General features: G+C 42.2%; 1 protein-coding gene, 1 long non-coding RNA gene and 2 other non-coding genes across 10 annotated transcripts in view; all 4 read right to left on the reverse strand.

Annotated features, from left to right (window-relative positions):
* Nucleotides 1-73: 73 nt before the first annotated feature.
* LOC113137800 (uncharacterized) lies at nucleotides 74-4,575 on the reverse strand. Of its 4 annotated transcripts, XR_003296412.1 has the most exons (7): nucleotides 4,455-4,575; nucleotides 4,065-4,148; nucleotides 3,136-3,344; nucleotides 2,813-2,965; nucleotides 2,675-2,720; nucleotides 1,059-1,734; nucleotides 74-855 (listed from the first exon to the last, which is right to left on the reverse strand). It is a non-coding gene; the product is annotated as an uncharacterized LOC113137800 (long non-coding RNA). The 4 variants fall into 4 exon arrangements; XR_003296413.1 differs by lacking the exons at nucleotides 2,675-2,720; nucleotides 2,813-2,965 and having other exon boundaries at nucleotides 1,059-1,170; nucleotides 1,608-1,734; XR_003296411.1 differs by having other exon boundaries at nucleotides 2,675-2,965.
* Nucleotides 1,818-1,930, reverse strand: LOC113138311 (small nucleolar RNA SNORD67). The gene has a single exon (XR_003296441.1). It is a non-coding gene; the product is annotated as a small nucleolar RNA SNORD67 (small nucleolar RNA).
* Nucleotides 3,903-4,014, reverse strand: LOC113138310 (small nucleolar RNA SNORD67). Its single transcript, XR_003296440.1, has one exon. It is a non-coding gene; the product is annotated as a small nucleolar RNA SNORD67 (small nucleolar RNA).
* Nucleotides 4,576-5,217: 642 nt separating the features above from the next.
* Nucleotides 5,218-26,583, reverse strand: part of lrp4 (low density lipoprotein receptor-related protein 4) — a 95,610-nt gene continuing 74,244 nt past the window's right edge. The window contains exons 13-39 of one of the 4 annotated variants that reach the window (XM_026320224.1): nucleotides 25,656-25,812; nucleotides 24,786-25,003; nucleotides 19,858-20,034; nucleotides 18,612-18,737; nucleotides 17,629-17,837; nucleotides 17,090-17,171; nucleotides 16,884-16,989; nucleotides 16,586-16,787; nucleotides 16,185-16,374; nucleotides 15,354-15,485; nucleotides 14,989-15,129; nucleotides 14,817-14,903; nucleotides 14,561-14,732; nucleotides 14,110-14,272; nucleotides 13,490-13,715; nucleotides 13,088-13,391; nucleotides 12,565-12,783; nucleotides 12,185-12,319; nucleotides 11,848-11,956; nucleotides 11,348-11,540; nucleotides 11,027-11,140; nucleotides 10,246-10,357; nucleotides 9,862-9,923; nucleotides 9,269-9,356; nucleotides 9,015-9,156; nucleotides 8,783-8,844; nucleotides 8,210-8,318 (exon numbers count right to left, since the gene is read on the reverse strand). In XM_026320224.1, the coding sequence (XP_026176009.1) occupies nucleotides 8,803-8,844; nucleotides 9,015-9,156; nucleotides 9,269-9,356; nucleotides 9,862-9,923; nucleotides 10,246-10,357; nucleotides 11,027-11,140; nucleotides 11,348-11,540; nucleotides 11,848-11,956; nucleotides 12,185-12,319; nucleotides 12,565-12,783; nucleotides 13,088-13,391; nucleotides 13,490-13,715; nucleotides 14,110-14,272; nucleotides 14,561-14,732; nucleotides 14,817-14,903; nucleotides 14,989-15,129; nucleotides 15,354-15,485; nucleotides 16,185-16,374; nucleotides 16,586-16,787; nucleotides 16,884-16,989; nucleotides 17,090-17,171; nucleotides 17,629-17,837; nucleotides 18,612-18,737; nucleotides 19,858-20,034; nucleotides 24,786-25,003; nucleotides 25,656-25,812 (3,908 nt within the window). In that variant the 3' untranslated portion in view covers nucleotides 8,210-8,318; nucleotides 8,783-8,802. The other 3 variants (XM_026320223.1, XM_026320222.1, XM_026320225.1) reach the window with 3 other exon arrangements.

Genomic DNA, 26,583 nt, shown 5'->3' on the forward strand with positions numbered 1-26,583 from the left:
AACAGAAGTTCTAATCCTCCAAAACAACTTAACCTATTTAGAGAAAAACAGTGAAATGGCAAAAGTACAAACAGTGGTTTAATAGGTTTATTGATTCTTTATTATCCAGCCATGTCCAGCTAAGACTCACAGTTTGATAAGGTCAGAAGTGCTGCCAATACCAACATACAGTAAAACCCCCCAAACACCCATCTATACCATGTTTATCTTCAGTGTTCACAGGTGTAAAGTAGTGAATTCTAGTGTTACATGGTTGTCGCTAACAGCCACATTCAACTGGTAGCAACATAAAAACACGGTTGACCAGCAGACCTTGTTTTATGCTGACATTTATCTTCTTTAAAGGATAATGTTGCTTTTATTTTTTTCCATCACGACAGTGTCCTATGTCAATGTCAGATTAACGCACCTCTGCACATATTATCAAGCCCAATGCTGGCGGGTGGGGGTGGGGGGCATGACAAGATTTATGAAGAGCTGTGGCCTGTGATGATGCAAGACAATCACAAAAAAATGTAATCCCCTCAGAGGAACCCACAGACACCATCAACCTGCTCTGGTTACTTCTGCCAAAGTGTCTCTGTAAAAGCAATTACTATGATGTACACGACAGCTTTGACTCAAAGGATTACTGAAAACAGGTGAGAAATACACATTTATTATAGTATAAAAACAACCGGGCTTCCATGGTGCTCACCGGTAATTACCTCACAATAATGCTGGAGACTCAGGATGTCTCCCTAAGCTACACAACGGTTGTCAACACTCCTGCCCTGGATGACACACACTCGCAGCACTGCTTCTCGTTGTCCACCTTCGCTTCTGACATAACACGTTGATCCTCGCCCATGTGCTCTTTAAAGGAGAGAAAAGAGGGTATTTCATGTTCACTAATAGATTTGTTTCTGCAGTGGTTTAGGCAAATATTTTCTTTAGCCAAAGTCGATACTGAATTTCAGTTTATCTTTCCAGCCTCTTTTAAGAGATTCAACTCCATTCTACCCAAAAGATGCATCTTCCAGTTAATAATAATAATAATGATAAAACTATGCACACACCTGTTTAAGAACCTGCATGATGGTATTCAGATCTCCAGACAGAATGTGGGTCACAACCAACATATTTGAGGCAGGATTTGGGTCATTGGGATACGCAGCTCAAGCAGACAGCCTACAAAACAGATTAAGTCTTCCTCTTTTTTTTTTTTTTTAAAAAAACGTGTCAGTTGAGAATAAAGTTACACTCCACATATTTATGCCAGATTCAGTCATGAGGTCACAGCAGCTGTGTTCACACATGAAGAAATGTTTCAGGGCAGACATTAGGTCAAACTTCCACACACTCAAATTTTGTAAAAACGGACTAAAGCATTATTACAGCTGTTACACAGGCACAAGAAAAACAGTTGTGGGTTTCAATGGTTCTCAATGATAGAGCTGCATTCACTTCCAAGTGCTGGAAACCAATAAACAAGTCTCTAAAATAGAAACAGTAATAAGAGTTTACAACCTTGAGCTGTGACTTCTTCAAAATAACCCACAAGAGAGGAAAAACTGGAGGGAGAAGACCTGCTCTTCCTGACAACACAACAGAATAATGATCCTCACCAGGTTTCAGGTTTGAGTTAATGGATTTTGTTCCATATGTTATGTAGGGAAAACCTCTATTGGCACGATCATGTTTGCAGGGGCAGCGTCGTGGTCAATCACGTCCTTCAACTCTCCCATCTTCCAGCTGGGAGAGAAAACAGAACAAAGAATTGTAGGTCAACAAAAGACAAGAGAAAACCCATTGTTTTGGTCAGGCACTGGGGGGGTATTGACTCAGATGGCCCCTGTGCACATCAGTTGTCACCACGGGCTGTCGGGACAGGTCTGCTGTGCCACTGCATTCAGCAACCCGACTACTAGTGCAACTCGTCACTGTCACGCCCCAGCAGTTCTGTAAAAGCACCAAGATAATCAAGGTATTGTCATTTATGTATTACTGAATCCATGTCAGCACATTCCTGTTTGTTTCCAGGCCATAATCCCATGGCTGTCAAACAGATCCAGCCCTTGATTTTCTGAAAATGATCCTGTAGATTCTCAGGACAAAACTGTCTTCCAATGCACAGGAGTGCCATAAATCTCAATTTTGTATGTAGTAATATGTTAACTGACAAGTGCGGATACATGTGCTGCCAACTCAAAGAGATACTAAACAAAATGGTGGACTGAAGTAGTACAGTGCTTAGGGGTGGTGGTATTATATATTTAATAATAATAAACAGGCATCTTGACTTTTACTGCACAAAGACAAACTGTTTAAAAAAAAAAAAAAAAAAAAAAAAAATCATCAAGGATGTATAGTGCTTTGGCCCTAGTCTTCAAGGGCTGTTAAGTTTTACAAGCCACCAGATGTGCATGCTTGCATCGTGTGAAGCCCCAAAGTGTCGAATCATTCTTCAGCACAAATATAAAGAAAGCCCCAAAGGTTCATAAGACCTCATGCGCCCATCGCTAACTCTTTGCAGCAGATGTTCCGTTTCATGGAAAAAACATTACTGCTTCAGGGGCACTCATCAAAAGCACTATGGGTGACTAACTCAAAACAAAATAAAAGTACCCTTCGGCAAAAGGACAGAAAATAATGCAATGCAATAATGTAGATGATAGTACATCCACACACAGACCTTGAGGAATGAAGGACCTGGCTCCAAGGTCAGTGAGCTGATGGTCCTGGTTGTGGAAGTGGAGAGGGGAACATGACAAATGGCACAGCACAGTGAGCTTCCACTTCACTGATATTTCATATATTGATCACAGCTGACCCATTTCCAGACTGGAAGACTTAACGGTACTCCAACTTGTCTCTGTGAGGTCAATCCTGGGACTCTAATCCTCAAATAGTCTAGGGTTGATGTAGACTCCATCAGTCAGGGGACTCAAATGCTTTATAGTCTCTGACTGATGAGGCTCGTATTCTGAAAAGCAGATTGCAGGTACTTTAACCCCAGTCACCCAGAATACTGACTGCAGGGACTTTAACCCTGTGGAACAACTGTCTCCCCTAACAGGACAAGAGCAATGACAAAACATGTAATTAAATCCAAATTTAACAGTCCTAGGATTTAAATTTCTCTTTAGGACTCACCCTGTAAAATAACTTTCTTTTTGAAGTTCGAGGATCTGGTGGTGGTGATTAGGACAGACACACACTCCTCCGTCTCAACCTCTGCTGACAAACAGCGAAGAGACTGAAGATCGATTACTTCAGGATGTCAACAGTCCCCTGTCCCCGTCTCCCCAGACGACCACTCGACAGATTTCGGTGGAACCTCCAAAATTGTTGTGGCAAAAACCCTGTGATGAGCAATAAAGAAAATAACAGACCAAATTGTCTTTTGAGATTTATTTTCTTGTAAGAAAAGGAGCAGTGCAAAAAAGGCACTTCGTCGTATCCCCAGCTGCTCAGCTCCAACTGGGCTGAGGCTGCTATTGAAAACTAATTTTCCCATACTTCCCTAGTCTACTGTAAACATTATTCTCTAACACAATTATATCCCAAAAACTTAAAATCTCATTTGATAGTTAATTCTACACCCAGGACATGCACTTGTTTCATCCTCACACCCAGTTTCCCAGGATGACTGAGAAGCATATCTCACAAACACTCTTCACACATTGGTACATAGCCACAGCCATACAACCTTGAGAATACAATGCCCCCTTGAGCACAGTGTGTTTTCGTATGCATATGCTTGGTAAACCAGAGATATGAAAAGAAAAAACAGTAGAGCAGTAAAAAAAAAAAAAATCTCAGCATCAGGCGTTTAATTCAGAAAAACAGGGAAAAGTTAGTCAACTATGAGAATATTTTTCGTAAACTAAGCTGTTAAACTAATCTCAAGGTACTAGCTGGTGGAGTCAGATGGCCCCTGTGCACACTGTGCGTCCTCAGGTTGGCTCGGGTTGGGGTGTTGATGCCACTGCAACACACCCCAACTGCTCCGTGCAACTCATCACTCTCACACCCATCGCGTACCCAACTCTGGCTTTAACAGGCGTGTCTGCACAAAATACCTGCTTCTCACGTCTCTGCACACCAGGGCTGCTTCATCCAGTCTGTAATATCGTCAATGACTGCAAATCCACGTGTCGTGCTCACTGCAAAATAAAGTTAGCGACGTCCACAAACCATGAGGAAATTCACTCAGTCATAGTAAACACAACCCTGCTTTAAAAAAACAAACCCATCTATGTCCCTGTGTTTTCTGTAGCATTACGGTGCGCTCACTTTAAACAACGTTAAAGAACAACTAACGCTAGTTAGGAAAAAGCGATAGCCGAGTTAGCATACCTGCTAGCGATGCTAACTTAGTTAGCTGGATAGCATAGCTAGCGTCTAACATTTACGTTAATTCCCCATGAAAATAATGAAATAAGGAATCGGAAAGGCGTATGTAAACTCACAGAAACACAGAGGTCTCGGTTATTTCTCCTCAAAATGCGTCATTTCTGTCGCCTGCTGCCTTGTGTGTTAGCTGCGGCTAACACTCGATGTTGAACCGCCTTCCGGTCACTTTAAACAAACGTGTAGGGTGAAGCTGATCTCTGATTGGCTCAAACGCTGTGACGACGGTGGATGCTTATTGGGCAATTGAAACAATTTTTTTTATCTTGAACTACCAATGATAAGTTGGATACGAGTCAGATGACTCCTACTGCTGCACACATGAACAAGGCGGATCAGCCTGCATTTCTTTGAGTTTATTTTAAATTAAAGTTCAATAAAGAGTTTGTTCTTATATTACTTTATGAGGTGCTTTGAATTTAATACTGTACTAAATATTACTGAGATTTTCATACTAAATTTTATTGGAATTGGCAAAAGCATATTGGAAATATATGTATTTAACACTGTGCGTGTGTATGTGTGTTTTAAAGCCAACATAAAATACCAACTACTACAATAAAAGTTTTTACTCTAATCTTTTTCCTTGTGCTTGTTTACATTGGTGTTATGCTTATCACAGATTATATGAAATGCTTTTTGTTTTGCCTGCAATTAACTGCATCATCTTCTTCTCTCCTCGCTTCTTCCGCTGGTGCCATTATATGATCATTGTGAGCTGATGAGGAAGCCATCTGAATAAAAGCAGGAAGGGCATAGATGAGTGAGCCAAATGTTTCATTGAAATGCAAATGCGATTTTATATTAAAAGATAGCAAAGGGATAATTCACTATATCACACAACACAGCTTGTTAGTACTGCCATTGAAATACATATACAGTCTTTTCATATTTACACATCAAGTGACAACCAAACAGAAATCATAAATACCTCTTTTTGTTAACTTTACAACAGCTATACGCAACCAGTATTTCATAAGATAAAAGAGCGCTATTAAATAACTGGCATCTTCCCTATCATTTACAAAGCTTAGAAACACAGTGGTTAAAATAATCCAGCAAAAACAAAACAAAAAAATGTTCTTTTCCAGTGAGTAAAAGTAATACAAGTCTAAAAATCCCTTTGTACAAAAGACTATACAACTTAATGCAATATCTTCAACAGAAACGTTTGCTTACATCCACATGATAAAATCTGTACAGTTTTAGCATTCCTGCAGCAAAGTTGGAAGGACCGTGAGCCGGGATGATTGGTTAACTGGGTTGCTGTGATTCTCCGTAGATCTACTGTCAACCAACTGTCAGAGACCATAGATATGTAGCTGCCAAGACCCTCTTTCGTTGGCCTCAGTGCTTCGTCTAGCAGCAAATCAGCAAGTTGCTGAACTTGTAGCAGATACTTCAAAATACATGGTTCTATGAAGTCTAATCAATATATTGGTCAATATAATAATATAGTAGTTCCTTGTACCATATTTCAACAGGCAGAATGGTACTCTAAAGTTAAAGCAATGCATAATATCTTTACTTGCATTAAATTTGTTTTTCAGTAAGTTGTCAGTTATATATTTCTAAACTATAACCCTCACTGTCCGACGGGATCAGACACGCACAGTGTTCCTAAATCATCCATTTGTTAGACTGTACTGTGGCAGATACTGCAAGTGTACAAGTGTTACCGAGTTAGAGTTGATGGATCAAAACCCAAATTACAAAAAGAACAGTTTCTCATTTACCTCCAGTAATGTTTGGCCATGCAGATATTTGTGCCATGTTTTCGAATATGAAACTTGCCACTACAACAGAAAGCCAAAGTGAAACTAGAGCTTTTGTGACCATGTTCCAGAAATAAGAAATTCTAATTTAAAACCACATTGAGATTTGTAGTTAAGCAAACACCAGTCCAACCCTACAACACCCACAAAAGCCACAATGTGGGTCAAATTGGGTGAGCTATAACAATAGACAGTGAGGGTTGAAACGCTTCAAAGGCGTCTTAGCTGAGATCACAGCTAAACAGATGAAGGATGACATGAATGGAGAATGGCAGTGATAGAGTCAATGAGGAAACACTGGTGATGACAATGTATGTCTAATATGCAGATTTTTGGAGCACACAAATTGTTGTAGAATTAAAAAAAAATTCAAAGAGCTTGAAAATATAAAAATAACTGATGTGGGTCCTTTCTGGATGTAACTGTTTCTATTAAGAGGAAATACTAAAGTAAAGCTCTACTTTTCCTCTACAGTTGCTGAACTCCTACAATTCCCAATAAATTATTTAATATTAGCCAGAGAAGAAGGTGGGGCTTGCATCCTGCTCTCTGACTAGTGCATGCTTCACAAGAACAATGAAAGAAGCACTCAGAATAAGGAAGGAGTTCCAAAGTAAACCACAGGTAGAATAAATCTGAGACACATATCTTGACAAACATAATACCTGCTGGGCTGAATAAAATAAGTTGTAAGTGAGAAGATATGCTTTTCTGTGATTTGTGTGGCCATTAAAAGAATGCCATGTACATTTTAAAACCTCTGAGAAAAATAAATACACAGCTGAAGAAAGAAAAAGAACAAAATGTTTGGCACTTGGCTGTTACTTCATCACAACTTCCTCTGCTATGGCCAAACATCAACTATGGTTGAATTACAGCTTAAAACACACACACACGCGTGCACACACACACACGCGCACACACACACACTTTTGCAGGAGATGAATGGACATATGCAACCAACAGAGTATCAGCTACAGTAAGTCCTTATTTGACCCGTTAGAAACTGTAAAAAAATAAATCAGAGGCAGACGTCATCACCGAGGTGTCCCACCGATGAGGGTAAGTCAGTAAATGCGACAAACAATCCATAATTAGATATATTTCTACTGAAGTGTAAATGCTGAAAGAAGCATGGGGACTCTGAAGCCCCACCCTTTGGCACTGTTATAAATACTACTACTCTTGAATGCCCGGTCCTGCAGCACAAACTTTTCAGCACGACACTTGCCATTCTCTGAAAGTCAGCAAACCCACTCTACAAGTACAAAACGTTCATAAATAGAGTTCATAAAGACATGAGTGGCATTAGAGAAAGCATCGTGGTTATATCGCCCAGGGAGTATGTCATTTAGCTTTGTCCAAAAAAAAAAAAAAAAGTCCACAAAAACAAAGTGACGCTGAACACAGAGAAGCGCTCGTCTCATTGAGAGTCTGCATCCTTTAAAAGGCTCCAGAAAACTGCTGTGTCTGTCTCCACTTCCTCCCCAGAGGTCTTTGCTTTCTTATTCCAGCATGCGAATTAGTTTTTTAAAATTTTTTGCCTAAAGGCAGTAGCACTGAGGATACTGTTGAAGGACTGTACTGCATGTGAATGTGTACACATGTAGGACGAAGCTTGTGGTTCACCGACAGCAGTTGTGTTTACAGGAGCGTAGCTGTGTCTAACCAGGTCCTGTTCTTCTACATATGCAACTGCTAATAGTTTCTGTACCTATTTAACCTTTGTGTGTTTGTACCAGCTAGTGTGTGTATATGTGTTTTAGGTAATGGAGGTTGAGATAAAGCACAGAGGGCAGGTGGTCTCCCTCACACTTCGCTCTCGGTGGAAGGTTTGCGTGTGGAGGCCCAGCCGGTGTCGGGCAGGCTGTGCTGGGTGTGGCGCTGCGGGGTGATAGCTGAAGGGGTCAGGGTGGTTATGGAAGAGCATTCGGACGCTTCCTCTTGGAGGAGCTGCTCCGTCTCGCCGTCATCTAGTGAGGCGCTGCTGGCCTGCAGGGACACGGTGTCTGTACGCATACAAGTATGCAGGCCACCTCGGGACGGCTTGATCTGTTTTAGGTCATCCCAGTAAAGCTCCTCATTGGACAGGAGACACACACCCTCCACAATGCGGATCTTTTCCTTGTAGCCTCCATCCACAACACCCTGGACAACAAGACATGATTAGTTCAGTCAGAGTGATGGGCTCTATACCAGCAGTTTAAAGGAGAAATTCCCACATTCTGTTAAAGTAAACACTCCAGAACCAGATCACCTTCAAACACAGTCCATTCTCAGCAAGTTGATTCCTTTTAGTCACACTGCACTTCCTTCTGGAGTTAGTTTTTTACTCTCAGATTAAGGTGCTGCAAGTGTATACTGTAATTTATGATTAACGATGATGTAGGTAGCACCTTCATCAAAATCTATAAAACACGGATGAACAGAATAAACACATGACATGCTGCTGATCACAGAGATAAAACCTTCACCACAGAGAGAAAAGACTAATTCTGAACAGTGCAGTACATGCAGTGAAATGCAACACAAATGACAGAAAGCAAGGAAATGGATAACAAGTCAGAAAACAGAAGGGAAAAGACACGACTCCTCATGCTGTGTGCAACTACCTCTCCATGGGACAAGTAGGTCAAAAGATAAAGGGAGAGAGGGAGTTGTAGGGATGAGAGAGCTGCAGTGAGGGAGATACAGGGGGAGGAAAAGATGAGTGCTGCTGTCTGGACCTGCTGCTGTCACGTTACAATATTTCAAGTCTGTGATCGCTCTCTGAAAATATAATGGTTTGAGATTCAATCCATTCATCTATTAAACAAAAACTTTAGTGTCCACATTGTACATTACCTCTTTCTTATATCGAAGCTGGTTGTATATTGGAGGCTTCTGCGATGCCTCGATCTTGACCTCTTGTGTGGACGTTCGGTACGAGGGGTTACTGTAGGTCAGGTTGCTCACTCCAGGGTCAGCAAACTTTGACTTTTTATGTCTGTTGATAAAAATCAGGATGGAAATATTATTAAAATTATTTACTGCGTCTCCTAAGGAGGTAATTATACCCATCATAGAGCAAGAAAATAAGTGTTAAGCTGGGAACTGACCTGTAAATAATCAAAGCAGCAATGAGGATGAGAATAGCGAGGATAGTCAGAACTCCACCAATCACATAGCTGATATGAAGTCCTTCTCCTACAAGAGATGGCATCGGTGTTAAAGATGGTATGTTTACAGAGCAAACCCAGTATATACTATTTTGTTTTAGCTGTTTGTTGTGTTAGCCATTTTCATCTCACTACAGGGCTCATTGTGCTTTTAGCTTACTTTAACATCCATGTTAGTTGCTTTTTCTGCTACTTTTTTAATTTTCTTTTTTATTTATGCAAAGTCAGATGTATCAGAGCTTTCAGGAAAAATCTACAATCCCCAGTCAAAACTTGATGCAAATGACAACCAGCAGCTACAAGTCAAGATAAAACCACAATATCTCAGTTTTAGTTGGTGAAACAAACTAGACGTTGGCAGAGAAGCTGCTAAAAGTTGTACGTTTACACTTCTCACAGAACTAAGCTACCAGTTGATCCAGTCTTTGACCTAATTTATGCACATCCTGGCCATATACTGAAACAAATATGCTGCTCTTCTCGCTGATACGCAGCCTGCAAACTGCTGTGCAGAAGCTGTTTAACATACTGACCATGTGGAGCTGTCACCACGTTGTTCATGCAACCTTCTGCATTTATGTTCTTGTCAGTGCAGCTGCAAAAATAAGACAGAAACACAGCTTGAGAAAATACAGTATCCTCAAATTTAAGAATAGCTGTAAATGACTTAAGTGAAAACCATTACATATTTTTTTTTTTACTGAAGGTAAAGCCCTGTGATGCCTTTGGGAACATGTGTCTTATAATGTGAGGAAATTTGTTTTTTTCAAGTCTAGTACTGTTTCTTTCTGGGATAATGTGTAAGAATTATGTGGTATGTTGACCAGAGTTATTTATTATATTTTGGAGTAAGTAAGGTAACTACTAATCATGCCAAAAAAGAAATTCCAAATTACTATTTCAATTGACAGACATACTTGACCAGTGAGGGTCCCCTGTGTGGATTGTCTGTTGCTTGTTTGGGGATCTTGTTGGGGACAGGAGTGCTGGTAGTTCCTCTGTCAGGAGAGGTGGGGATATAACCTGAAACTGAAAAGTACATAAATAAATACATACCAGTGGTTTTGCTCAGTTTTGATCTTATTGATATTTTCTTTTGGTCATTTGGTTCTCATGCTGTGTAAAGATTTTACTTTTATTTCTTTGTCAGTATATGATATAAAGGCGCTACATTTCAAATGTGAGAGATTTAGCAGCATCTAGTGGTGAGATTGCAGAATGCAACCCTCTAAGCTGCCACTGTAACCCCCATTTCCAGCCATGAGGGTACAGCGTCAGTCACCTTTAAAACAAAACGCGATTCCCTGTCTAGAGCCAGTGTTTGGTTTGTCCATTCTGGGCTACTGTAGAAACATGGTGGCACAACATGGCTGCCTCCGTGAAAGGAGACCTGCTCCCTATGTAGATTAAAAAGGCTCATTCTAATTAAGAGAATTCATCGGTTGGTATTTTCTGGTGATTACACACTAATGACAATATATTTGTGAATACTATATTGTATTTCTGATAATAGATAACTTTAAATATTACACATTGAAACTTTAACCCATGATGACTTTGGCCAAGATAACCCTACTAAGAAAATGTCTTATTATTGGCATTTAGTCTCAAACATGCAAAGATGTTTTCAGATGAACAGCAAAATGTTATCACATACTACAGTCAGGTAAACACTGCACAGCTACAGCAGTAACTCACTGGTGGAGCAGGGTCGCCCATCTGGTTCATCAGGGCAGGCGCACACAAAACTGTTGGTCTTAGCGAAGCAGAGGTGAGTGCAGCCACCATTATTTACCCCACAGAGGTTGGTACCTGAGTGACAGGAGAGGAAATAGTCTCAATGCCTGCAGCCTCTTCTGACACAAAACATCCATCAAGCCTTCTTAAAGAGAAATGTGAGACCAATTGAGATGCAAATTTCCTCTGGGTGCCTTGTCTTGACTATTATAACTAGGGAAACTAGGAAAACCTAGTACACACCCAGGACAGCTGGAGATATCAGAAGAAAAGCCACCTTACCCGTCTGTCTGTGTGGTGATACCACTATAATGTCCATGAGGCCCTCCACGTTTGCCAGCACAGTTTCCTTGTTACGGCCGGTGTGTTTGTCCACCCGCTGGATGGACTTAGTTTGCCAGTCCGTCCAGTAGATCCAACGGTCTTGCTGCGAGAGTCGGGAGAAAGGAGTTAGAGGGGAGGACACCGGCTTCAACTGGGGAAACGTGGAAAAAGAAGAGAGGAGAGGAAAAACACAGACAAGGAGCAGGGGGATGGGAGGAAGAAAGGGAAGGGAAAGGGGAGAGAGAGAGGAGGAAGAAAAATGAGGGTCAGAGTGGAAGAGAAGTAGAAGAAATGGTTAAGTCGTATGGATTCAGCATGAACTGGAGGACGGAGGGACAACCACCGAGAAACAGTGAGAAAGCCGATGAGTGAAAGAGAACAGGTGAGCGGTGGAGGCAGCCAGGAGGAAGGGTCAGCTCAGTGACTGAAAGCTGAGCACGAGGCAGAGCAGGGGATACCTGTGTGAGGGCGAACGGATGGGACACCGGGCTGACAAGGACCTGACGCAGTTTGCCGTTCAGGTCTGAGCTCTCGATCCTATCCAAGTGAGCGTCCACCCAAAAGATCCTGCAGAAAATATCACAAATTCAGGAACACATTGCTATCTGTACGCGCCCAGTATAATACAAAGGTGTTGCGCTTGTCACATTGCTATTGTGGCATGTTAGCATGTTTACATTCTGACATTCAGCATTTTACAGTTTTGGAACAATTTACTAGCACTGCAAATTTAGCATTTTCAATCGAAAAAAGCCATGCAGATAGTTCCCCCATAGATATTCTTGTCCCTCTGACCTCCGTGTGTTGTAGTCTAGTGTGAGACCATTGGGCCAGCCCAGGTCGGTGTTGATCAAGACTTTTCGGTCTGAGCCGTCCAGGTGAGATCGTTCAATCTTTGCAATGTGGCCCCAGTCAGTCCAGAACAGGAACCTGCAGAGATGAGCTGAACTGGTGAGGAAACTTTGGCAGAATTGTAAAAATAAACAGACTTAAAGAAATGTTTCTGCTACCATTCTGCTTTTTCTTCTGCCTATTTTCAGTGTGGTTCATTATCTGGGTTCAACACATATTTTACAACTCAAAATGAGAGAAAATGGTACAGAAATGTCTGTCAACAGCCTGTGAGTCAAAAACCAAGTCCAAATTTAAGGGTGAAGCTCACTCTGCCCTCTTACCCCTTGCTTGGGAATACCGCGATGGCCCGGGGTTCATCCAAACTGTTGTTGACCAGGACTTTCCGGCTCGTTCCATCCAGACGGGCCACCTCGATGGTGTTACGCCCAGTGTCAGTCCAGTACATGTTCCTGGCCACCCAGTCTACAGCCAGGCCATCTGTGGTCTTCAGGCCCTGACTGATCACCGTCTCCATGCCGCTGCCATCGAGGTTTGCACGTCTACATAAAAGTTTAATGACACAGGGCTGATGAAAGTCAAATAAAACAATAATACTGAGAGATGCTGTGAACACAGACTTTTTGTTGATTTGTTTGTTTTGTTGTTCTCTGGTATTGACAAGTGTATATTGATTCTTTTTTTCTTGTCAGTCAAATAACAGAGACACTTTATTTGTCTAGGCACAGCAACAACGATGTTATCCAGAATCTGTACTTGTTTCTATTTTTGATAGAGTCTCTACAGAGAACAACTGACCTAGATTGATAGAGCTGTGTCTCTTGCATGTAAATGCTGTGTTTGCACCTTATAACATCCAGGGTGACATCGGTGTAGTAAAGTTTTCCATCTACACTGTCGTAGTCTAGCGAGATGACGTTGTGTAACTCAGGTATTGGTACATGGACATCAGTGTGGTCGTTGGTGTCCAGGGATATTCTGCGCACACTGACACGGTTGGAGAACAACAGGTATGTCTCTGGGGAGTCATCGCAAGATCTGCCATCTCCTTTGAGCAAGATGCCAGTGGGACAGGCGCATGACGTGCCATTGGGACGGGGCAGACATAGGTGGGTGCAGCCCCCGTTCCTCCTGCCACACTTATTAAAACCTGAAGAGGCCGCAGACAGAGAGATTGATGCTAAAATTGAAGACAGGCCCATACACTCCAAACAGTGAAACTCGGCGCTTGTCAAAGTTCATCCTCACCCATCGGCTTTTCTCTGTCCACAGCCTGGATGTCCATCAAGCCAGGCAGGTTGGCTTGCACCGTGATGGTGTTGGCCCCAGTGTTTTTATCTGCTCGCTGGATGCTGCGGCTCTGCCAGTCAGTCCAGTAAATATGGGACCCCAGCAGGGTTAAACCATATGGATGCTGGACTGGAGTCACAAGAGTATGGCGATTCTGCCCATTCAGATCGGATGCCTCAATACGCTGTTGATGAGCAGAGAGATGAGAGGGATTAGCACCATGACTCCATAATGTCCGATGGTTTTTTTCTTCACACATTTATATTTTAGCCAACTACCATAATTTAATGTTTACTTCTCCACCAGTTCCTACTTGCACTCCTGTAGTCAGTAATCGTTTTATGCCTTTCATTTGGCACATTATTATTCAAAATTACTTCAGAATGTCGTCATGCATTTAAATTGAGGATTTTGTTTTTCTTATACACAATAAGTCCAGTAGAATAACTGTCCTAAATTCCAGTTCAACATTCAACATTCAAGTCCTTAAAAAACACAATTCAGGACTCTTGTCCTTTTACAATTTATGATATGTGAGGACAAAATGTATTCAAGTGACTTGAGGAGTCGCTACTGACCTCAGTGTGAGCATCAGCCCACAGCAACTGGGAGGCGGCCATGTCGATGGCCAGGCCATTGGGCCACCCGAGGTTGTTACTGATGAGCACCACGCGGTCCGATCCATCCATCGCTGAGCGCTCCAGTTTAGCGTGCTCTCCCCAGTCTGTCCAGTACATATAACTTTAGAGGAAAAAGAGAACGGACGCAGAGGTCAAAGCCCAGACAGAAAACTGAAATAATGCTGTGCTTGGTCATGACAATAATAAACGTGACACATGTGGTTTAGACAAGAGCGAGAAGTTTTGATATAAAGTAAAGCCTTTTTCTAGTAAGTCAAACTAGACTCCCATCCCTGAGGATAACACACTGTTACAATGACAAAAAAATATTTCACAATGGAAGATCTAGATTGGAGATTTACACCAAATCCTCCAAAAATAAAAACGTATCTTGCTTTAGCTGCTTTACCCCATTTCGTGGTAGACGGCGATGGCTCGAGGACTGTCCAGGTTCTGCCATATAAGAACTTTCCTCATGGAACCGTCCAGGTTGGCAACCTCTATGCGGTTGGTTCCCGTGTCTGTCCAGTAGATCTTCCTGCCAACAGCGTCCACCGCTAGACCATCAGTCGTCATGAGCCCTGCAGAGAGAGAGAAAAATGAAGCAGTGTCACCATGACTGGGAAGAGTTAAACAGCACAGTACATGTAAACCGTGCTCCTCACCTGTAGATACGATGTCTTCATGAGCTGTTCCATTGATGGCGGCTCTGCTGATCTTCTTCAGTGTACTGTCAGACCAATAAACCTTTCCTGCAAGAGGCACCACATGTAAGGCCATCATCTCTGCATTGCCCGTCTTCTGGAAACAGGCATTTTAAAACACTGACATACAAACCTTCTTTGGGATCGACCCCAATAGCGATGGTGTTTTTCATGGAGCTATTGACGGCCAAAACCACATCAGCAAAGTAGGGGATATCCAGAGAAACCATCCTGATGTCTGTTCTCCGTGCAAAGATCAGAAAGCTGCTCATCCCTGCACACACAACACACATCACAGCACCTTCGGGTCAGAGTACAAAAGAGATGACATGCTTTTTGTCTTCCTGACAACAAATGTTTTTGACATTAACCCCTTTGAACTCCACGCAGACAAGTTACAGTTAATGTTAGCTTTTATTTTTGGTTCATCTCCAGCACGAAATTGGACTGAAATTCTACCAGTGAAAACACTGTAAAGACAGTTAACTGTGTTTGTACCAGACATGCAGGTCTTTCCATCCGCCTGCAGGTTGATCCCAGTGGGGCAGGCACAGCTGGAGCCTTTGGGAGCAGGGGCCAGGAGGCAGAGATGGCTACAGCCTCCATTATTCACCCCACACGGGTTTTGCACTGCAGATTGAGACACACAAACAGACTCAGGTCATTCACCATCCTAGTTTCTGGGTCAGCATCGAGAAATGGGACAAACAGGGACAAACAACACAGAAACAGACAATGTCGTGCATAAAGACAGTGAAACCCTTCAGGGAGCTCAAGTGGTCCAACACATCAGTGAGGTTTCAGTTTGGAATGAGGCCTGAGGCTCTCTGCCAGCTCAGCCACTGATCTAGGATCAGATTACCTGTAATCCTCTCAGTGTTAGCAGAGACACTGGATCTGAGCCCAGAGAAATGGTAGTAAAAATCAAAGAAGCAGAAAGTGACAGCACAAGAGTTTTTGCCTCAGTCACAAGAGACGACATAAGTCAACAAGGAGGTATATATACGTTTGTTCTATCTCTGTATTGCAGCACATTGAATTTGAAATTAAATAATGACTATGAGCTTTTATTGTGTATGAAATGAAGTGAAATACTTTTCAAGGTGTTCACTTCATTTCTGAACTGACTATTTTGACTGTTTCTAAACTATTGACAATCAAAAATGGGTAAAGTTCCTACACTGTTTATTTGATGTGGATGTCATGGTTCTCAAACTACAGCTACGGTCGGCATATAAACCTTATACTTATTGTTTCAGGAATTTCTAATCCAAAAATAATAAAACAAATGTGTGCAGCTTCAGTCTTGATCTGTGGATGCACACAGACCTGTCTCACGGTGTCGATGGAACATGTGAATGTCCATAAGGTTCTCCAGGTTTTCAGTCAGTGTCTGTCGTCCCAAGCCGGTCAGCTTGTCAGCGCTCTGGATGCTCTTGGACTGCCAGTCTGTCCAGTACAACTTGTTCTCGTGGACAGTCAGGCCAAAGGGGTGAGGCAACTGGCTGCCAATCAAAACCTGTATGAGAGGCAGAGGGTTGGCGAGATCTGCAAACACTCCTTGACATGTGTTGACTCCAAATTAACAGAAACACTAGAAAGCAAATCTCAGCCAAATATAATCAATTTATTTAATTTCTACTAATAAATACATTATTCCTGCAATTTAAAATAATTTCTCAGTGAAGATAAAAATGAAATTATAAAATCTTTAAACTTAAGACTTTTACCTGTCGGTCAGAACCATCCAGGTTGCCAAATTCAATAGTTTTCATGCCAGCATCAGCCCAGTACAGGCGTTTGGTCTCGTAGTCGATGGCGAGCCCGTTGGGCCACGTCAGATTGGACAAGATGATGACGATGCGATTGGAGGCGTCCATTCCTGCACGCTCAATCTTTGGGTTGGCACCCCAGTCGGTCCAATACATGAAACTATACAGCAGGAAAAACATGTATGAGATCGAATGAGGGTGCTAATTAAAGTTCAGACTTATTTGTTAGTTTTCAAACATTTTCGTTTATTGTTACCCTCCAATTGGGTCGACAACGATGTCTCTGGGTCGGTCCAGGTTCTCCCATATCAGGACAGTCCGCATGCTTCCATCAGCATTTGAAACTTCAATACGATCCGTACCTGAGAATCGCAAGACATGACATGACTGCTTGAAATCCAAGTCATGCAGGTGATTGTACATAATGCAGCAGAAATACATGAGAATGTGTGAGATGTTTACCAGCATCGGTCCAGTAGAGCTTGTTGGTCACCCAGTCAATCGCCAAACCTGCTGGGCTCTCCAGACTGGTGTCCACCACCACCTGGAGACAGAGGACCAAGATCCAAATTATCCCATGATCCTAATCAACCACCAACATTAATGAATGTAAAATGAAACTACAACATTACTACATTATTGCATGTTCCACTAGACCGAGAGAAATGACTTCTTGCATTATTGTTGCAGTTTTCTGTTGCTTTGTTCAAATTATTTTCTTAGATTTTATTCTTCTATTTGTAAACTGATCCTTTCTCGTGAAAATAACTGAGAATTATCTGTCAGTGTCTTTTTGTTTCATCTGTGCCTGGTACAGGCCTAAACTCTACTGTATCCTCTACAGAGGCATTTCCACATGAGATCCAGTAGATGGCAGCACTGCACAAACAGAAATCCTGTCTTCTTCTGCTGCACGCCTCCGGTAAGTCTAAGGTACAGGTGATGAGAAACGAGTGCTGCTTTCTGCCACAACTTAACAGCTACAAGCCGACGGCACTGACCTCCTGCTTGGTGCCATCCCACAGCGCTCTGTTGATCGAGTCGGTGGTGACGTCTGTCCAGTAGATGTAACCATCCTTGGCGTCCCAGTCCAGGGCCACGGCATTGCGCACGTCAGCCAGAGGGATGACATCATCAGACATGTCCTCTGTATCGAAGCTGATTCGTCGGATGTCCGTCCTTCGGGCAAAAAGCAGGAACTTGTCAAGACCTGATTAAAGACCAAAGGTCTTCTGTCAGTCTTCTAGGTTTAACAGTGGGATAAAACGTGAACACAGCAAAGCAGCACTATCACACAGACAACTGGTAGCCCTTAAAGGGCAAATCCAAACTAAGTGACTGACTGAAATCATAAAAATCCTCCTGTGCCACAATTATCTAGAATGATGATAAGGAAAGGGGGATTACAGGGATTAAAAGGTGTGTGCTGTCAAATAATTATATAGCACGATGGTCAACTGCCACATATTAGAGAAAACAGTTTGAACATTTCAAAAGAGCTTTGAGAATTAGAGAATTAGGTTCAGCTGCAGTGGAACATAACATGTAATTTAACTTTAACATGTCTTTAATCCTCTGCGTGCAAACGAGGAACTTACGAGTTGACTGCAAGGCTGATCAGGAAAATTAACTGCATGGCACAAAATCATTTTTCCCCCTTTTTAGCTTCTAAACACTGACTGACTGTTAGTCGTCACTTCAACTAGAGGATTTTTATTTATTTACTCTTTAACAGGAAAGGTTGAGTTCATATGGCAGAAAACCAAATATGACAATTCAGATGTTTATTGATAATCTCAATAGCCCTTTTCCAATCAACTTGTTCAATCAATAAGTCACGAATATGATCGTGGGTCTCACGTAGTGACCACTACATAAAAACACATCCTGTTAATGTAATCAGTAACTGTCAAGTGACAAACTGTTATTGGCATTGATTATTATGACTCATATCAACAGTGTTGACTGGTGTTAAGGGACTCACCAGTGGCACAGTTGTAGTGGTCCACCTTCTTGAAGCCAGTGGGACAGGCACAGGTGTACGTCTTATTGCTGGGGAGACACAGGTGGCTGCAGCCTCCGTTGTTGGCGCCACAGCGGTTCCTGCCACCTACAGGAGACACAGCTCAGCGTATGATTTATGTTGTTTTGTGTTGTTCACGTTTTCTGTCCGCTCTCTACCCAAACCCTCTGCAACTTGAGTTTGCTTCTCATAAGTTTTAACCATCATTCCTATTTTTTTTTTTTAACAGTTTGCTCACAGAAGCACAACCTCTGCTTGGTAGGGTACGGTGAGGCAAGGTAAAATGTAACTAGGAAGCAATACAGTAAAGATCAAATAACTGTAATAAGCTGTTCGTGACATTACTCACTGGATCTTGACAAAACAAAAAGAAAAGTGCCTGATGTCTCTCTGCCAACACAGCTCACAGTTTATATTCACGTCAGACTGTTCCACTTTTTATCAGCGTGATAACCAAAACTTTATTTTGGCCAGAACTCAAGTTCAACATGACTTGTTAGCAAAGAACACAAGTCTTTGCTATGATGCTGATAAAAACACCTCAACACCACAGGGTCTGTAACACCTTCAATCATTTCTGGGTTTGCCTCTGTGGGTGAAAGGTTCTCACTTCTGTGTGCAAGTACACCCTTAGAGAAGGTTCCTATTTTCCACGTCTGTCCTCAACAGCATCCCCCTTATGTTGACTTTCTGTTTGATGTCTTGTTGTTCAGCATTTTGTTCTCCCACCTCCTCTTCTGCTGCTTCAGGCTGCAAACATGGATGTTTTCAAAAATGGGCCCATTGTTCTGAATCCAAAACAGATTTTGAAGGGATGTGGGCAAACAAATAACCATATAAGGAGCAACAAGGCTCCATGAATGGAGCACACAACTTTTATGTCATTAGTTTAACTGGAGCTGAAGTTACGCACAATATAATATCTCTGCACTGCCCTATGTCCAAACACTGTATGTCACTGTCTGTTGTATGTTACCCACTCAAACAAGGGCAGGCACATTCTGTGACTTTAGTGAGCTTTTTTCTAATATCAACAACAGAACCTTTGATACCACACACTGAAAACAGAGAACAGCGAGTTCTTTAGAAAAATGGGGTTCTACAGCATTATGACTTCACACTTTTCATCCAGCCGCTGTTGACTCCTCTGATTATTTAGAGTGACATATTTAGCAGCATTTAGCTTCTGATGCAGCTGTGTACCGACCTGCGGGCTGCCTCTGGGGGTGCAGGGTGTGGATGTCCATGGGGAAGTGCAGCTTGTTGCGGATAATCTCCTGGTTCTTGCCAGTAAATTTGTTGGCGCTGTTGATGCTCTTGGTGTGCCAGTCGGTCCAGTAGAGGCTGTCCTCAAACACCGTGATGGCAAAAGGGTGGGGCAGGCCTGAACGGAGAGCGATGAGGAGAGTTCAGAAAGAGAGACGTTAACTGAAGCCTTTCAGGCCAAATACATTTTTCATTAAAACAACTAGCTGCTTTTTTTGAGGGAGGTTGGTCATCAAAGCAAACAGACAATAAATACGACATGCTTTTAATATTGGTTCTGCAAAGTTCATGTGGAGATTTGAAGGACAGAACAAATTTTGCATTTGGCTTGTTCCAAAAACACTCTCCAAACATCCTCCCATTCGGCATTGTGGTCTTGGCTGATGTCATGTCGTCCCCTTTTAGAACTGCTTTCAATTACTCTGCCTCTCATCGGCTTGTAGCTGTTTTAGCTGTGGCCAGAGCATCTCCATTGGTTTCCTGAGGTAATGTGACTTTTCCATCGAGAATATGAAGGCAAGATCAAGAGTGAAGCTTAATCCAGATCAGAGCTACACAATATGCAATTACTGGGCAGATTCCCGGACAGTTCTCATCTTAATTTACAAATAAATGCTAATATTGTACAGGCTGACCAGGGACCTCTGGGAGTGGAGTTTGCATGTTGTTCCAGCTTCCTCCCACAGCCCAAAGACATGCAGGTTGGGGTTAGGTTGACTGGTGACTCTAAATTGCCCATAGGAATGAATGTGAGTGTGACTACTAACAAGATATATATACAATATAATTGTTCAAATTGAAAGAAAGACTTAGACATTTAGGTTTAACAAGGGATTGTTAGGATCTTCAAGACATTTTTCATCTTAAAAAGTAAAATGGTTTGGTGAAAAACATTTAGGATTTTTTTCTATTGGTGTGGTTGGCTTAAGATTTTAGTACAGGATGCCATAGGCGTTTTTTGACTAAATGAGCAATAATCAAAGATGAAGCCAGATGTGTATAGCTGAAGTCCCTTTGCCTCACAGAGCCCCTTCCCACTTCAAACAAGTAACTAGAACACGTGAAAAACACAGACACTACAAAAGAGATTGAAAGATAGATTGAAAGATAATATGCTCACGTAAAACCCAACTGTTTACAGTAACTAAATAAGTTTCACTTCAAAAAGTTGGCTAGATAAAAACTGTATCAGGGCTTTAAGTGCAAATTGTTGGCCGGTGTCCATATCAGTGGAACCTTGGCCTCGTCTCCGATGGGAACATCTGCTCACTCATCCAAATTATTATTCTCTCTCCCTCTCCAGCTTAATCCTCCTCCAGTGAAGTAGCTGCACAGCCCGTCGGATGAGAACGCTGAATGGATGGAAAAAGTGATTTCTGCTGCTACACACAGGCACGGTGGTGGTTGTGGTAGTGGCGTGGTGAGCGCGCTGGTGCAGGGCTTTTAAAAACAGCATTGCTCATTTAATGACAGTGTTTTACAGCACAGCGTAAATGTCAAGTGGTAAATGGGTAAAAGTGGAGGCAGACCAGAATGATAATGAGCCACTAGAATCAGAGTAGGTTTTTATTATTTTAATCTATTTATATGTTATTTGTACGTTTTATTTGCAGCTCACTATTTGCTGAATGGCCATGTGGTCTGGGTGAACAGGCTTCCATCAGTGTTGATGAAAAAACACCCTCTTACATCAACTTTGCCTTTAAATAATGTTTCCTCCACCTAAAATCTCTGCTACAAATTAGAAACAGATTCTAAGTCATTAGAAGTATATGAGTGTCAGGAAATGTTGGGTGATAAACCACAGCACAGGAATGCTAGAGATATTAGCACACAGTGTTATTATCACACAGCTTGATCACGGACTGCGTTCAAATTTCAGCTTCAGTACTTATCTTGGTTTTTTCTGACTGAAAACGTGGGTTTGATTATTAAATTTATTGATTTGGACCTAAATGTGCTGCTGCTTCATATAAGACCACTGTGCTTCAGACGTGTCCAGGTGTGTGTGAGGTGATACCAGCTGAGTGTGTGTATTTTCTCATCTTATCTAACATGAGGGAGACAGCGATACAATATACCCTGTCCCCCCCCTCCCGCTGAATCATCAGTAGGTACAGAGGTGTCTGGTCTTGATATGGTCACCTTCTTCCCTGTCATCTCTGCATCCACCCCACCCCACCCCACCCCTCCCTCCCTCCCTCCCCCAGATGGAGGAGCAGCTGCAGGCAGACGGGACATAAAACGCTCCACCAAGACTTCACAGCAATGTCCTTTTTAACCTACAAGTGCACCTCCCACTCCTGTCACGCCTTAACTGAATCCATCAAACTATCCGCACGCTATCGGCAGCACAACATCAGGCTGGAGAGAACACTGCGTTACTAAAGTGCATTATAAGGAAAGTTAGTAGTGGGTATCTTTCTGTGCATCTTCCTGCTTGAATCACGCTCCTCCTTTAAATATTGTGACGTGATGTGAACGGCAACTGTAACTTCACCATCAGACCAAATACTTAAATGTAAACTGGTGCATTCATGCTTCCCAGGGGAAGGACCTGTTCCACTCTGGACATAAGTTTTCCTCTAGCACCACCCATGAGGAACATATTTCGGTGATATCTCTGTCTAGTTGGCCATTTTCCATCAATGACAAGGATTAACACCATGTGTTTTATGATCCCACTGTCTAGTTCACTGATTATTATCCCAGGCAATATCTTAGTAAAACTTTTAGATATTATCTTAAGAGCTGTTGTCCCCAAGGGGGCAATGGTTCATTTGTCTGTTTTCAGTACTTCCTATAGGACTGACTGGACAACCACAGCATTGTCATGCAGCAGACAACATCACTGAACTGTACTGCATTTGTCTTCACACACACACACGCACGCACACACGCACGCACGCACACACACACACACACACACACACACACACACACACACACACACACACACACACACACAGAATCATAGGTGTAGGAAAGATACACACTCGTTCACATTCCTGGGCACAGTGGCAGAAATGTAACCATGCACATGCACATGCACACTTTTCTTTTGTGTTGTCTGAGCAAACAGAGGCTTGGAGGAAGGACAGGGCCAATTACAGCCTTTTATCCCCAGAGCACACACCATTAAGGCACACTCATAGGACACACACACACACACACACACACACACACACACACACACACACTCCTCAAATATTTCCCCTGTCCCTCTCACTTTTTACACTCTTAAATATCTTGATTGCCACTGATGTGCTCACATACTCTGTTTTTCACTTCATAATAAAAAAAAAAGCGACTGTAAGCTGAGACCTCTGCTCACGTTGCACAATTTAACACTCACGAATCACAGAACTGCCTTTTGTAACCACTGCAAACTGTTTCTTGACCTTGAAAACGCCCATTTGACTTTTGGGCTTTCTGTCTGGTGATTCCACTGTCCCACAGGTGTAAACAGGTAACCTCCGATTCTTTGCCCCGTTTCTTTCTTCCAAGACAGGACTCCCCCTGGAGTCATGCATTCTGTTAGGAGCACTTTAACTACACTTTTACAGAGGGGCATGAAGGACTTGCGTTGCTCATTCACTACAATACATCAATGCAAAGCCAACTGTATTCATTTGAAAGACTATTACTGACTGCTGTCAAACTGCCTTTAGGTGTTTTTGTCCTTGCCCAGATTCTGTCCCTCTTGAACCAGCACAACAACACGGTCTGCTGCCGTTTTATTGTTCGCCATTAATTAAAATCATCACATCACCAACCAACAGTTATCAGGGTGCCCTGCTGGTTTGCTGACTGAGAAACATGAGGAGTAAAATACAGACACAGCAGGAAACAACAAAAACTATCAGCCAAAATCTCAGAAAAACAAATGTTACTGCACAATGAGAACAGCAGACCAAAGCAGACCAGCGTGTGTGTGTGTGTGTGTGTGTGACGGATAAGAAATATGTCTCTTTACATCTGTAAATGCCACATCGCTACCTTTAATGAGCACACACACAGACACAAAGACGAGCTCAGGCTTCACTGGAGGAACCTGCAGCATAAAGAGCAGCTTTATTTTTTCATTTATGGCATGTGTGTGTGTGTGTGTGTGTGTGTGTGTGTGTGTGTGTGTGTGTGTGTGTGTGTGTGTGTGTCAGTAAGGACATCTATACACTCTTTGAACATGTGGAATGAATTAACTGTATGTGGTGTACTGAAGTGTGTTACATCCTACATCTATCCCCTGCACTACGTGTGTGAGGGTGTGTGTGTGTGTGTGTGTGTGTGTGTGTGTGTGTGTGTGTGTGTGTGTGTGTGCCTGGATTTAGTCATAATGTAGGGACAAAAGCCTGTTTACATACTAACAATGTGGGGACCAGATGCTGGCCCCAACCATGTAAATCACTGACGTTTAGGGTGACGACTTGGTTTAAGTTAAGGGAAAGTATTGGTTATGGTTTGGTTAAGGTTAGGGTAAGTCAATATACAAGTCCCAGAGAGGAATGTAAACAAACGCCAGACCTCAGTACATCACACCTCTTGTTTCTGAGGCTTAAACAATCAGAAAATGATGGGGCATGTTTACATTTGATCAAAATCTACTTACTGGTTCCTGATTCTAACATTAAAAGCACAAACCACGTTACTTTTTTGACGATCTTGCTTGTCATAATGAGATATTCTGTGATTCTTCTTGTTTCCTGTTGAAGATCCCACTGCTGACTAATCTTTAACAATCAGGGAACATTATTACAGTTCTTGTCATTCTTTCTGCTTAATTGAACGTGTCTGCAGTTAAACATGACACTGAATCAGTTCTAATTAATGCACAGATCAAGAAGAGAGAGAAAGCAGGTAGGAGCTTACCTTGGCTGATGACGGCCTTGCGATTGCGTCCGTCCAGGTCAGCCCTCTCAATGACATGGTGTTTGGCATCCACCCAGTACATGCGGCGGCCAGCATAGTCAATGGTTAGGCCGTTGGGCCAGAATAGGTGTGTGTCCGCAATGACCCGCCGGTTTGAGCCATCCATGTTGGCGTACTCAATGCGAGGTGTGTTTCCCCAGTCTGTCCAGTAGATCTTACTGAGGAAGGAAATGGGGCACAGCTCAGTGATGATTAGGTTACTTGTTACACCTGCAGGACTGAAGCTCTATGTGCAGAACGACGTGATCCTCAGGTGTTCTCTAAAGACGACGGCTTCATGGGTTTTTGTCAGGATTTCAGACACAATAGATGTCTGCTTAAACTAAAAATCTCATTTATCAAGCGCATTCATGTCCTCTTTATCACCACTCAATCTGTTCTTTCTGACCAGCCTCAGAGGATAGAGATACTTTTTTTTTTTTAATACTTTTCAATTATCCCATGTAAATGAGCAACTTAATAAGCTGAATGAATTTTTTCTAGTTTTAAATTTCTCTGGGGTCTGATGCAAAACTCTCTCCTGCTGCTGTAGCATATGGGGAGAAACACATGCTTAGTGGTTTCCTCATGAAATACTTGTTCCACTCAGATACTCGCCTGTGGGCACTGCTGTGCTGCCAAACTTTAATCCCTGTTCTGCTGCTAAAATACAAGTGGGACACATCCAGGGGGGATACATATAAATATATATATATATATATATATATTTGTACTGTAGATTTGAAACCATCAGCAGTGAATTGTGGTGCACAGATTGTGTGTGTGTGTGTGTGTGTGTGTGTGTGTGTGTGTGTGTGTTCGGACTCATACCCTTCTATGGGATGCAGAGCAATGGCTCGGGGCTTCTCCATATTCTGCCATAACAACACTTTGCGATGTGTCCCATCCAGGTTGGCTACCTCGATACGGGAGGTCCCCGAGTCCGTCCAGTACAACTTGTCATGGATCCAGTCTATGGCCAGTCCACCTGACGCAGAGAAAAAAAAACATCTTGTGTTATCACGTCTTACTTTTTATGAAGTTTCTCTGCCTGATAATTGTTTACTTGTTGGTGATGAGATTTTTGGAAATGTTTTAGCGAGGCAATGTTGTCACGCTGCCAAAAAAAGAGCACGCTTGAGAGGGAGGAAAGAGAGAAAAGGGAAGAAAGTTTTTCTTTTTCTTGTTCTACTTAAAGGAAGTTTGACATTTTCTGCTGGTGCCTGGTAACCACACAATGACAACTGGATGTTTCCTGTTGAGGTGTTTCTTTGAGTGTTATGTGCAACCAGCTGACTCATTCTCTTCATATCTGAAAGTATAAATGCTTTTTATGTATTTATCACATCTGCTATTTACTTTACTCTCATTATGTACATGCATTACCATGACAAGAATCACAGATATAAAGTGGCAGAGGGAAATAAAGTTATAATAGTATGTACTGAAATATATTGGAGAAAAAACTAAGAAGCTAAAACAGAGCAACAGTGATACTGAGTGAGAGAGTCAAAAGAAAGAGAGCAATAAAGAAAAAGTGTGAAAAGAAAAAAAAAACAAGGAGACTGAAAATAAAAAAGCAAGAAGCAAGAAAATGAGACAGCACTGACGACACACTGTTGAACCTTCTGATTACTTTACATTATGAACCAGGTGATGGATGATGTAAGGGAGAGCAAAGTATAGCTGGACACAGAGAAACAGAGTTGAATGAACTGGATAAATGGGTCTGCTGTCCTACAGCTAAACCAGTGTCCTC

This window comes from Mastacembelus armatus, chromosome 3, assembly GCF_900324485.2.
Source record: "Mastacembelus armatus chromosome 3, fMasArm1.2, whole genome shotgun sequence".
NCBI classification, from domain to species: Eukaryota; Metazoa; Chordata; class Actinopteri; order Synbranchiformes; family Mastacembelidae; genus Mastacembelus; species Mastacembelus armatus.